Here is a 13,220-nt window from a genome sequence, read left to right on the forward strand (position 1 = left end):
AAGGCCCTGTGGTAGGAGCATGTATGACTTGTTAGAGAGAACAAATGCCAGCATGGCTGGAATGAGTGAGGAGTGGGGGACAGGGAGGAAGTATGGCATTGGAGATCTCAATTTCTTGTTGAGAAGTATAATCTTGTATTCATTACCCTGGGCACTGTTTTATGAAAGGAGAAAGAGCTGGTTTTAGAGTCTGGCAGCTCTGAAGTTGAAGTCCAGCCTGGTTATTTGATGGTGTATGATCCCAGACAATTTACTTTAGATATGTGAAAACTTTCTTTTCCTTGTTTATAAAATAGCAATCATAAAACCTATCTCAGGATTTGTATTAGGCAGGACTCCTGGTTACAAGTAATAGAAAACAAATAGAAACTAACTTTGGCAGAAAAGGAAAAACAGTGACTAATACACCTGCAATATCCAAGGGTAGATTGAACTTCAGACATGCCGGGGTCCAGAGCTTCAAATGATGTCATCAGGATTTGGTCTCTGTCCCAAGCATTGGTGTGATCAGGCCTGGGTCACTTTGTTTTTGGTCCCTGACGTGGGATGTGATCACATCAATGATCACCATTGATCACATGCCCATCTCTGATGGATAGAAGGGACTTTAGCTCCACCTAAGTTATGTAGATTGAGGTTGGGGAGAACTGGTTCTCAAGTGGAAACCTGGGGTGCAGCTGTCATCCATGGATTTAAAGCAGGTCAAATCAGCAGATGTCCACTAGAGGGCAGGCATGAGGATGAGCCACAAGTCCCTTAGCACAATGACACATGGGGAACTTTGGTAGATATTTGCTAGACCACCACTGCCTTTTTTTTTTTTTTTTTACCCTCTTATTTTCTTTTTGCCAGTTTCTTTCATATCTAGGCCATATGAATCTTCTTTTTTTTATTTATTTTACAGGTAGAGTTATAGACAGTGAGAGAGAGACAGAGAGACAGGTCTTCCCTCTGTTGGCTCACTCCCCAGATGGCTGCCATGGCCAGTGCTGCACCGATCCAAAGCCAGGAGCCAGGTGCCTCCTCCTGGTCTCCCACGTGGGTGCAGGGGCCCAAGCACTTGGGCCATCCTCCACTGCCCTCCCAGGCTACAGCAGTCTGGACCAGAAGAGGAGAAACTGGGACTGGAACCCGGTGCCCACATGGGATGCCGGTGCCGCAGGCGGAAGATTAACCAAGTGAGCTATGGTGCTGACCCCAAATCTTATTTATTTCTCAAACAGCTACCTAGAAGTCAACCTGGCTCTCCCAAGAAAAAGATTTATAAAACCTGGTGCTGGTGTGGAAGAAATGGAGCAGTTTCAGGATTCAACCACTAACGTTTGATTTCACAGAATTCAATAAATAGCTGAATAGTCATCCCTGGCTGGATACTGTTGATGCAGAGCTGCATAAAGCACAACTCCCAGATTAACCATCTTGTCATGTAGAGGCAAAAGCGTAGTAGGAAAAGTACAAACTTTGGATCCCAAATAACCCTCCTTCAACCTGTTTCTTTATCTATAAAAGCACAGTTAACCTAACTCATTAGGTTGTATTACATTTTAATCAAGATGGGTTGTTTGAATGTTTGGCCAATAAAAGTAAAAATGTCTAGCATTCTTGATATCAAATAATGAGATGAGAACTAAATAAGCATTTGAACCTCCTCCCCCCCCCTCTCTTCTTCCCTCCTTGCCTCTCTTCTTTCCTTCCTTCCAAAAGTAATTCATTTTGCAAAAAAACAGGGAAGTTCTAGAGAGTTAAGTAACTCATAATAAGTGATATATCTAAAAGTAATTGTGTTTGAGCACCAAAACTTTTGCCTTCAAATTTATGAGACCAGACCTTTGGACAGTGAGGTGGCGTAGTTGAGGGGAACACTAACATTTATTAACCATTCATGCATCAGGTATGCTACATACAACATACCGTTTACTCCTCACCTAATTTCCTGGATGAGATAGGATTATCTCCTTTCCAGATAAAGAAGCAGTCTTTGAGTTTAATCATCATCCCTAAATAATAATGTTCAGAAGTGGTGAGGCTGGCTTCAAAACCAGGTCTCATCTCTCCCCACCCCCCCAAACTCACTCTTTCCACTACCTCACTCTGCTGTTATGATAAAGGTCAGAATCATTATGCACTGGTTCTTCAAAAGTAAAAGAACATCATGGATCTCAGCAAAATGAAAACACTCTGTTGATGAGACATCCACACTCCCATGTTTATTGTAACACCCTTCACAGTAAACAAGAAATGAAAAAAGTCCCAAGTGTCCATCACTGATGAATGAATGAAGAACATATGGTACACATACATAATGAAATACTACTCAGCCATGAAAAGGATGCAGTGTTATTTATAACATGGATGGAACTGGAGGTCATTATGCTATGTGGAATAAACTAGGCATAGAAAGACAAGTATTATGTCACCTCACTCAGAAGTGTTTTTTTTTTAAAGGTGATTTTATTGAAGTTATAAGTGTGGTGGTGGTTAGCAGAGGCTGGGGAGTGAAAGAGGAAAAAGGGCTAGGGAAGGTTTTTTTTTTTTTTTTTTTTGACAGGCAGAGTGGATAGTGAGAGAGACAGAGAGAAAGGTCTTCCTTTTTGCCGTTGGTTCACCCTCCAATGGCCTCTGCGGCCGGCGCAGCGCGCTGATCCGAAGCCAGGAGCCAGGTGCTTCTCCTGGTCTCCCATGCGGGTGCAGGGCCCAAGGACTTGGGCCACCTCCACTGCCTTCCCGGGCCATAGCAGAGAGCTGGCCTGGAAGAGGGGCAACCGGGATAGAATCCGGCGCCCCAACCGGGACTAGAACCCGGTGTGCCGGCGCCGCAAGGCGGAGGATTAGCCTGTTAAGCCACGGCGCCAGCCGTTTTTTTTTTTTTTTTTTTTTTTTTAAGATTTATTTTTTTATTTATTTGAAAGTCAGAGTTACAGAGAGAGGTAGAGACAGAGAGACAGAGGTCTTCCATCCACTGGTTCACTTCCCAAATGACTGCAATGGCCAGAGCTGAGCTGATCCAAAGCCAGGAGCCAGGAACTTCTTTCGGGTTTCCCACGTGGTTGCAGGGGCCCAAGGACTTGGATCATCTTCTACTGCTTTCTCAGGCCATAGCAGAGAGCTGGATCAGAAGCAGAGCAGCCGGGACTTGAACTAGCACCCATATGGGATGCCAGCACTGCAGGCCACAGCTTTAACCCGCTGAGCCACAGCGCTGGCCCCTAGGGAAAGGTTTTAACAGGTACTAAGTTGTGGTTAGATAGGAGTCAGGGGTTCTAAGGGTTTTATTGCATGGTAGGTTGACAATAGATAACGTTAATGTACTGCATATTTCTCTATAGATTAAAAAAAAAAACAAAAAACCTAGAAGACAGGATTTTGAATGCCTTCACCCTGAGGAAGTGTTAAACATTTAAGGAGATAGTTTACTCTGATTTGACATTCTCTGTGTATACATTTATCAAAACAACATATGGTGCCCCAAAAATATGAGTAATTTTTCATGTCTCCTAAAATGTTTTAAGTAAAAATTTTAAAAATGCCATTATATTTTGGAAGAAATAAACTAACTGCAGCTGATAGGTGAACATGAGTCCCTTAGAGAAGCATTTTCTCACTGACAAAGTGTCTGATTGAACTTGTACATCTGCCCAGGTGAAGGGAAGGTGGGGAGAGGCAGGGAGAGCCCTGCCTCTCCCTGGTTACCAGAGCAAAGAGTGTCAGCAGGTTAGAGAGTGGCAGCCCCAGGGCAGCCCATAAATCCCCTTAGTATTTTCCAAAAGGTGCGGAGTCCTGAGTTGAGGACCTTTCTCCCCACCTGGGCTAAATAATTCACTGCCTCCCCTCCCCCTTCCATTTTGGAAGTTCTCTGCTGCTTTTCTCCCAACCTGTTTTCAATTTGCTCTTGTGGCTGGTTTTGACTGTGACCTCAACTCAATCAGAAGGGAGAGGGTGAGGGGAGGAAAAGGGTGAGGGAAAGGAGGAGGTTTGCAGGCGTGCTGAAAGGAGAGAGATTCAGGTCAGGGTGGGCCCTGAGGAAAGTCGCTGCGTGCTTTGTCAGACTGGCTCTGAATTTGCAGCAGAACCTTTTCTGTTCAAGGGAATGCAAGCAAGGATGGAGTCTGAGTGGTTAAAGAAATGTATGGGGGTCTGGCCCCAGCCCACTCGGGTTACAACCCCAGAAGAGCTGTAATGGGGAACAGGCACATTCCTGTACAGCGACTCCCAACTCCCTATCTGTTTTCAAGGAAAGAAAAACAGAAAAAGAATGTTAGAGACTTGAACAGGCCTGGGTGAGATGGTGTGACAGCAGCCTGGTTCTAGGAGGGCTCTGCCATGCGGCCCTGACCATGTACAGAGAGGAAGGGCAGAGGCATCCTAGGCAGAGCAGCCCTCGTGGAAGGCACAGGGGACCTAGATTCTGGATTCAGTTCCTGAAGAACTGTAAATCCTTGAATGAGGGTGCGACCATCCTGAGTTTTCATATTTATATATCAAGGAATGTGGCAGAGGTTCAGGATTCAAATATTTTAAGCAATGAAATTTTTAAACCAAGATTTTACAATTTAAAAAAAAACAAACAAACAAATAATGAGGTTGGCATTATGGTAGAACTGGTTAAGCCACTGTCTGCAATGCCGGCATCCCATATGAGCCCCGGTTTGAATCCCAGCCTGCTCCAGTTCTAGTCCAGCTCCCTGCTAATGCTCCTGGGAAAGCAGCTGAGGATGGCTCAAGTACTTGGGCCATGTCACCCATGAGAGAGATCTGGATGAAGTTCCAGGCTCTTGTCTTTGGCTTGGCCCAGCTGCCACTCTTGCAGCCCTGTGGTGAGTGAAGCAGCAGATAGAAGATTCTCTCTCTCTCTCTTTCTCTCTCTTTCTCCCTCTCTCTCTGTGTGTATGTGTGTCCTTCTCTCTCTGTAACTCTGCCTTTCAAATAAATAAATATTTGAAAACATTTTTTAAAAGAAGATATTCTAGGTCCAAGAAGATGGCAGGACGGAACAATGCACCTAGCACGATGCCTGGTGCACAGTCAGTGCACACTCATGTTGAATGAAGTCACCAGAAAGTGAAGATGACGACTCTTGCAGCAACTTTGAAAGCTAGTGCATTCTCAGTGATTTTGTCTCACAGACTGATTTAAATTACCTCATAGGCTATAGGAGTCAAGATACCAAGTTTTGATTCCAAATCTACCTCTCAGTCTATGTACAGCCATGGACATGCCATTTTCCTTCTTTGATAAATTTGCATAAAAACTAACTTCTAAGAGCCCTTATCTCCACTCTTTTATGATGACAACAAAAATAACGGAAGTAATTATAGTCAACATATTTTTGAGCTCTTACTGTGTGCCAGACATTTTGCTAATGAATTTGTGTAAAATATTTTATATGATTGTCGTGACAACACTATTATCTTGTTCACATGTGAGAAAATGGAAATAGAAGTTGTCTAAGACTGTAAGTTCAGAGCTGAAGTACTTAACCATTACAGCATGTTATAAGTGTTGTTCACTCAATTGTACCACTGCCAGGTGCAGAGTATGAAATATTTTGCAATCATGATGTCTATGTTGAATTGCACTGATTTGCATTTATGCATAACAAGTGCTCAGGCCTTTCTTGGTGCTCCCTCCACTAACTGAGGAAGGACACTGACGAGTCATTATATTCACCTGTTTGCACCATGGTTGCATTTAAACCTTCTTCGATACAGTGCCAAGAAAAGCAATCTTACAACTTACTTTATGAGCCTGTTCTTGTATTTAACACCCCTTCCTGTTGTTGGATTACAGCAGTAGAAGGTCAGGGACCATTTCTTTTACTGTCTCATTCCCCAAACCCATAGAGCTGACAGAGTGACATGAATTCAATTGCAAATTGAATAGCTTTGAGAAAACTCCCTTCTCAAACCATCATTTTGAAACTTGATGTGAATGGAATGGGAGAGGGAGTGGGAGATGGGAGGGGTGCAAGTGGGAGGGAAATTACTTGGGGGGAGCCATTGTAATCCATAAACTGTGCTTTGGAAATTTATATTTACTAAATAAAAACAATAAATAAAATAAAATAAAATATGTAAAACCAAAAAAATAGAAACTTTCTATAGGAGGCAGCATAGCATAAAAGAAAAGGCTTTGGAATGAAAGAACAAGGGTTCAAATCTCAGCTCTGTCCCTTTCTAATTTTGCAATCTTAATATCAGCTTTGTTGGGGGAGGGGAATGATAACATGTAGCTGTTTAGTCTGCTGTGAAGATTAACTGGGAAAAAGAAAAGTATATACCAAATGTCAATTTACTTCCTTTTAACATTTTTCATTGATATATATTTCATTAATACATATACATTTCCAATTAAAATTGGGCACTAAATATCCTTCTAATGCCTTTGATACAGTTAGTTTTACTCCAGTTACCCAGTTTTTTTTATTTGACCTATACCAATAAACCTTAGAACTTTTTAGAACTTAGAAGTGTGCTCATTTTACTGAACTGACATGTTTATGGGGTTTTTACCCCCGGGTGAAATTATTCTGAAATTCGTGAAAATATCTGGAAGGATATGCCCATTTGAAGATGAATGTCAGCCATCTTTTGGCTTCAAGGCAATTAATTGCTACAGGCCACAGACATACTGAATTCCCTCATGACGAGCCAACTCTTTCAATGGCTATCTGGGAACAAATTGAAAAGCAGACACACATGGATCCAAGCTCAAAGAAAACAAATATAAGCAGCCAGGCTTGGAATCCCGAGAAACCAAGCGAAACAAGACCTTCACTCCATCCACTGAATAATTTCATGTCTCTTTTTCTTTCTGTCTCCTAACATTTCACTCCGTACATTGCTCTGCTTTCGTATCAGTTGGAAGGGAGATATTACTGGTTTATGGTTGTTCTAAAGAAGTTGACATGAGCCCTACAGAACAAAGTTGGATGCCAAAACTTGTGATAAATAAAAGCTATATTTACTTCTTCATTTTCCAGCAAGATCTATGATCTTAGACATTTTTGTTTCTTTCTAGATCCTTACCTTTATTTTCTTTTTAAAAAACATTTATTTATTTATTTGAAAGTCAGTTACGCAGAGAGGCCGAAAGAGAGAGAGAGAGAGAGAGAGAGAGAGAGAGAGAGAGAGGTCTTCCATCGCTGCTTCACTCCCCAGTTGGTGGCAATAGCCGGAGCTGCGCCAATCCAAAGCCAGGAGCCAGGAGCTTCTTCCAGTTCTCCCATGAGTGTGTAGGGGCCCAAGGACTTAGGCCATCTTCCACTGCTTTCCCAGGCCGCAGCAGAGAGATGGATCAGAAGTGGAGCAGCCATGACTCAAACCGGCACCCATTGGCATGCCAGCACTGCAGGCAGTGGCTTTACCCACTACACCACAACACCAGCCCCCTTACCTTTATTTTATAGTGTCCAAACTCATAAAATAGTTATTCACCTCCTATAAGAGGAAGGAAAACTGAGACTTTGGAAAGTTTATGGATTTTCAATAAAAAGTGGAAAATAGAATCAGTCCTATATCTGTCAGCGATTACATGTTGCTGACATTAGCCTGATTTAGACACTTGCTGTAGTGTCTACATGACAAGTCTGTCAACTATAGATTTAAAAAAAAAAATGGAAAGCAAAAATCTAGTATCCCTCCTATCTGCTCTACTGATCTATAGGGACAAATATGTCTAGAAATGTTCTAGTGAGTCCCAGGGCCACCCTGGTAATTCAATCAGACAAATGTTATAAGGTGAATGAAAATTTTGTTCTTCTATTGTACTTTGTCAAGAATGATACTTTTACCAGGACCAGATGGCTTCACTGCTGAATTCGACCATTTAAAGAACTAACTACAATTCTTCTCAAGCTATTCAAAACAGTTGAAAGGGAGGGAATCCTCCCAAACTCCTTCTATAAATCCAGCATCACCTTAATTCTTAAACCTGAAAAAGATAGAACAGAGAAAGAGAACTATAGAACAAATTCTCTGATGAACATAGATGCAAAAATCCTCAACAAAATACTAAGCAGTTGAATCAAACAAAACATCAGAATGATCATTCATCCAGACCAAGTTGGATTTATCCCAGGTATGCAGAGATGGTTTAACATTCATAAATCAATCAATGTGATAAATCACATTAACAAACTGCAGAACAAAAACCATAGGATTATCTCAGTAGATGGAGAAAAAGCATTTGATAAAATATAATACCCTTTCTTAATGAAAACTTATGGCAAATTAGGTATAGAAGGAACATTCCTTAACATAATCAAGGCAATTTCTGACAAATCCACAGCCAGCATCCTATTGAATAGGGAAAAGTTGAAGCATTCCAACTGGGATCCAGAACTAGACAAGGATGCCCACTCTTACAATTGTTATTTAGTATAGTCCTGGAAGTTGTAGCCAGAGCCATTAGGCAAGAAAAAGAAACCAAAGGGATACAAATTAGGAAGGAGGAAGTCAAACTATCCCTATTTGCAGATGACATGATTCTATATATATGGAATCCAAAAGACTCCACTAAGAGTCTGTTGGAACTTTCAGAAGATTTTGGTAAAGTGGTAAGATATAAAACCAACACACAAAAATTGATAGCCTTTGTATACACAGACAATGTCATGGCTGAGAAAGAACTTCTAAGATCAATCTCATTTACAATGGCTACAAAAAAAATCAGATACCTTGGAATAAATTTAACCAAAGATGTCAAATATCTCTATGATAAGAATTACAAAATGTTAAAGAAGTAGAGGAAGAAACCAAAAAATGGAAAAATTGTCCTTGTTCATGGATTAGAAGAATCAATACCATCAAAATGTCCATACTACTAAAAGCAATTTACAGATTCAATATTATACCAATCAAAAGACCGAGGACATTCTTCTCAGATATAGAAAAAGTAATGCTGAAATTCATATGGAAACAAAGGAGACCCCAGATAGCTAAATCAATATTATACAACAAAAATAAAGTCAGAGGCATCATAATACCAGATTTCAAGACATACTACAGGGCAGCTATAATCAAAATAGCCTGGTACTGGTACAAAAACAGATGGATAGACCAATAGAACAGAATAGAAGTGCCAGAAATCAACCCACGCAACTACAACCAACTTTTTTTTGACAAAGGACCTAAAATCAATCCCTGGAGTAAGGACAGTCTCTTCAACAAATGATGCTGGGAAAACTAGATTTCCACATGCGGAAGTATGGCACAAGACCCCTACCTTACACCTTACACAAAAATCCACTCACAATGGATTAAAGATATAAATCTATGACCCAAAACCATCAAATTATTAGAGAACATTAGGGAAACCCTGCAAGACATTGGCATAAGCAAAGAGTTCTTGGAAAAGACCCCAGAGGTACAGGCAATTAAAACCAAAATTGACAAATGGGATTACATCAAATTGAGAAACATTTGCACTGCAAAAAACAACAACAACAACAAAAAAAAAAACAGGAAAGTGAAGAGGCAACCAGCTGAATGGGAGAAATTGTTTGCAAACTATGCAACTGATAAAGCATTAATAATCAGAATATATAAAGAGATCAAGAAACTCAACAACAAAACAAATAACCCAGTTAAGAAATGGGCAATGGACCAATGGACTTAAACAAGCATTTTTCTTTTTTTTTTAAACTTTTATTTAATGAATATAAATTTCCAAAGTACAGCTTATGGATTACAATGGCTTCCCCCCCCATAACTTCCCTCCCACCTGCAACCCTCCCCTTTCCCGCTCCCTCTCCCCTTCCATTCACATCAAGATTCATTTTCAATTCTCTTTATATACAGAAGATCAGTTTAGTATATATTAAGTAAAGATTTCAACATTAAACAAGCATTGTTCAAAAGAAGAAACCTAAATGGCCAACAAATACACAAAAGAATGCTCAAAATCACTAGCCGCCAGGGAGGTTTCACCTCACCCCCCATTAGAGTGGCTTTCATACAGAAATCAACAAACAACATCCTGATGAGGATATGGGGAGAAGGGTGCCTTAATTCCACTGTTGATAAACTGGTACAGCCACTGTACAGCATGGAAATAACCTGAGAAATCTCAGTATAGACCTACTATATTCTCAGACATCCCACTCCAGGGAATTTACCCAAGGGAAATGAAATCAACATATGAAAGAGTTATCTCCACCCTCGTGTTTATTGCAGCTCAATTCACAATAGCTAAGATATTGATTCAACCCAAATGTCCATCAACTGAAGACTGGATAAAGAAATTATGGGATATGTACACTGTGGAGTACTACTCAGCAATAAAAAAATGAAATCAGGTCATTTGCAACAAAATGGATGAAGCTAGAAAACGTCATACTTAGTGAACTAAACCAATGCTAAAAGCACAAATACCATATGTTCTCTCTGATCTGTGATCTGAGCACCTAAAAGGTAATCTATAGGAGTGAAATTAACACTTCACGATGTAATGACTTCGAACAGCCATTCTCTCGCCTGTTGAGGAACAGTTTTTTTTTCATACAATTTGTTGAATTATTTACTTAGTATAGAGTTAATGGTATGTGTATAAAGTTAATTGAAAAAAGATCTTGGTAAAAAATAAGAATTTGAATAGGAGACGGAGGAAAAAGAGGGTTGGGAGGGTGGATGGGAGGACAGATATGGTGGGGAGAATCACTGTATTTCTAAACTTATATTTATGAAAAGCATGAAGTTTGTATTCCTTAAATGAAAGATTTCTGGGGGCAAAAGAATGGCAAAAAGTATGAAACTTCTGCAGGGGCAAGCAGGAAATTGCATATGTACCCAAACCAGTTCCCTGGTGAGAAGTGACATGTAGCTTCTCTGAAGCCCAGTCTTCTCAAACAACTGGCTGTCATTATTGTCCCACAACGGTTCCATTGTGTTGGCTTGACTTTAGTCCCAAGTAGAGATGATAATTGAACTGATGTCCTCCTCTTATTTAATGCTAGGATGTATGTGAGTACAATCTGACAAAGTCTGTATTAGGCATGAAGGGGTTGGGAAGTAACTGTTGGGAGGGCTGCTATCATTTCATACCGTGTGGTATAACATATCTCACATGCTGGTTTTGCTCCTAAATCATCTAAGCCTAGCTTTAGAAGGAAACCTGAAGGGCATTGAGTTTGGCTCATTTGCTTTTTCTATTTTTAAGTAATTTTATGGATTTCTTATTATAAAAGCAATATATGTTTATTGAAGATAATTTTTAAAATAGAGATAAGAAAAATTAAGATAGAAAAAAGTATTTATTATCTCACTTCCCAGACAGAGCCACTATTAAGCATTTACTATATTTTCTTCTTTCTGTTTTAACATTAATTCATATATATATATATGTAAAATTTCCACCAAAATCAGATTATTATTCTATGATAGAGAAGAAAGGGAGAGAAAAAGGGAGAGAATCTTCCATCTTCTGGTTCATTCCCCAAATGCCTGTAACATCCAGGGTTTAGCCAGGTTGAAGCCAGGAGTCCGGAACTCCATCTGGGTCTCCCATGTAGGTGGCGGGTGCCCAAGCACTTGAATCATCATCTTCTGTCTACCAGAATGCATTGCCAGGAAACTGGATCAGAAGCAAATTATCCAGGACTCAAACCTGGCACAGCAATATGGGATATGGACATCCCAAGCAGCAACTTAACCACTGCATCACATACCTACCCCCATAGATTATTTTTGATGGCTATGAAATATCCATTTTAATCTTTAAGCTACAATTGATATGGCCATTACTGTATTTTTGAACATTTGATTATTTCTAATTCCTTGCTAGAATAAATAACCATACACTCTTTGTCCTCATAGCTTAATCTTTGTGTGCATCTATGTTTTCATTTTGCTTTTAAGAATCCTTATAATGATTCTAGTTTCTTCACCCTAAAGAGAAAAAATTAAGGTACAGACATGAAACTTTAGTTGTCCAAAGTTATACAGCAAATTCCTTGCACAGCTAAGGGTAGACCACAAGATTCCAGATGATTAATTATTCTTTCTAGTTTTCTTTACTTTTTAGTCATCTTTGTTAGTTCTCTTCCTCATAAACTTCAACTGTCTCCTAAAATCCAACAGCAACCTTTAAAAATCATAAAATTCAGGCCTGGCACTGTGGTGTAGTAGGTTAAGCCTTTTTCTGTGGCACCAGCATTCCATATGGGTGCCAATTTGAGTCCTGACTGCTCTGCTTCTGATCCAACTCCTTGCTAATGGCCTGGGAAAGCAACAGAAAATGGCCCAAGTCCTTGGACCCTTGGACCCACATGGGAGGCCCAGAAGAAGCTCCTGGCTCTTGGCTTCAGATAGACTCAGCTCTGGCTGTTGTGGCCATTTGGGGAGTCAACCAGTGGACAGAAGATCTTTGTCTCTGTCTCTCCCTCTCTCTGTAATTTTGCCCTTTGAATAAAACAAATAAATCTTAAAAAAAAAAAAAAAGAAATCATAAAATTCAGGGATTACAAATAGGTGGCATTTGTTCCCCGACTGTCCCTTCCTGTACTCTTGGTCTTCAACACTAATCTATATCATAGAAATCTGAGTTCCTTAGCTGGATCTCAACACAACACCTGTGCAAAAGAGTGGCCATATGACACAATTTTACACTCTTAGTCCACTCCTTCATTATATAAAGAAGGAAAAGTCAATTCCAAGAAAGAAAGGCCTTGCTCAAGGAATTAAGAGGAAACTAATGACACTGCCAATGTCAGAATAGTTAACTCTTGACAGAAAGTATAATTCTTTTGTTGACTTTCCATGTATCTTTAACACACTATGGTTAACCTGATTTGAGCCTTGCTATATATAATCTTATAAAGGTAGGTGTTAGCCACTTTACAAGTTAAAAAAAATTCAGGCACAAATTTAAACAAAGGATCATCAGGGCTAAATACTAGGCTGTGTCACATTTAGGCATTTTGTTTTTTCTAACCACTGATATTTCTGATGATGGTATTTGGACATTTAATGGATTTGGAAAACCACAAGAATGTCTGCTCACCAAAGCCTGAGCTGCAGAGCTCATCTTTCTCTGTCTCCCTCCAGGAGAATTCCTGAGTTTTGCTGATGACTTACTCTCTGGCCTGGGCACATCTTGCGTAGCAGCTGGTCGAAGTCATGGAGAAGTCCCTGAAGTCAGTGTCTACTCGGTTATCTTCAAGTGTCTGGAGCCCGATGGTCTCTACAAGTAAGACATGCTGGGAGCTTGGGAAGCATAAAGTAGAG

At 40.1% G+C, this 13,220-nt stretch overlaps 1 protein-coding gene across 5 annotated transcripts in view; it reads left to right on the plus strand.

The window, feature by feature from the left end:
• ASTN2 (astrotactin 2) overlaps positions 1-13,220 on the plus strand; it is a 1,014,855-nt gene that overhangs the window by 938,795 nt on the left and 62,840 nt on the right. For all 5 annotated transcript variants that reach the window (XM_062207681.1, XM_062207682.1, XM_062207683.1 and 2 more), the window contains one exon: positions 13,041-13,182. In XM_062207681.1, the coding sequence (XP_062063665.1) occupies positions 13,041-13,182 (142 nt within the window). The remainder of the gene's footprint in view (positions 1-13,040; positions 13,183-13,220) is intronic.

Source organism: Lepus europaeus, chromosome 12, assembly GCF_033115175.1.
Source record: "Lepus europaeus isolate LE1 chromosome 12, mLepTim1.pri, whole genome shotgun sequence".
Classification (NCBI taxonomy): Eukaryota; Metazoa; Chordata; class Mammalia; order Lagomorpha; family Leporidae; genus Lepus; species Lepus europaeus.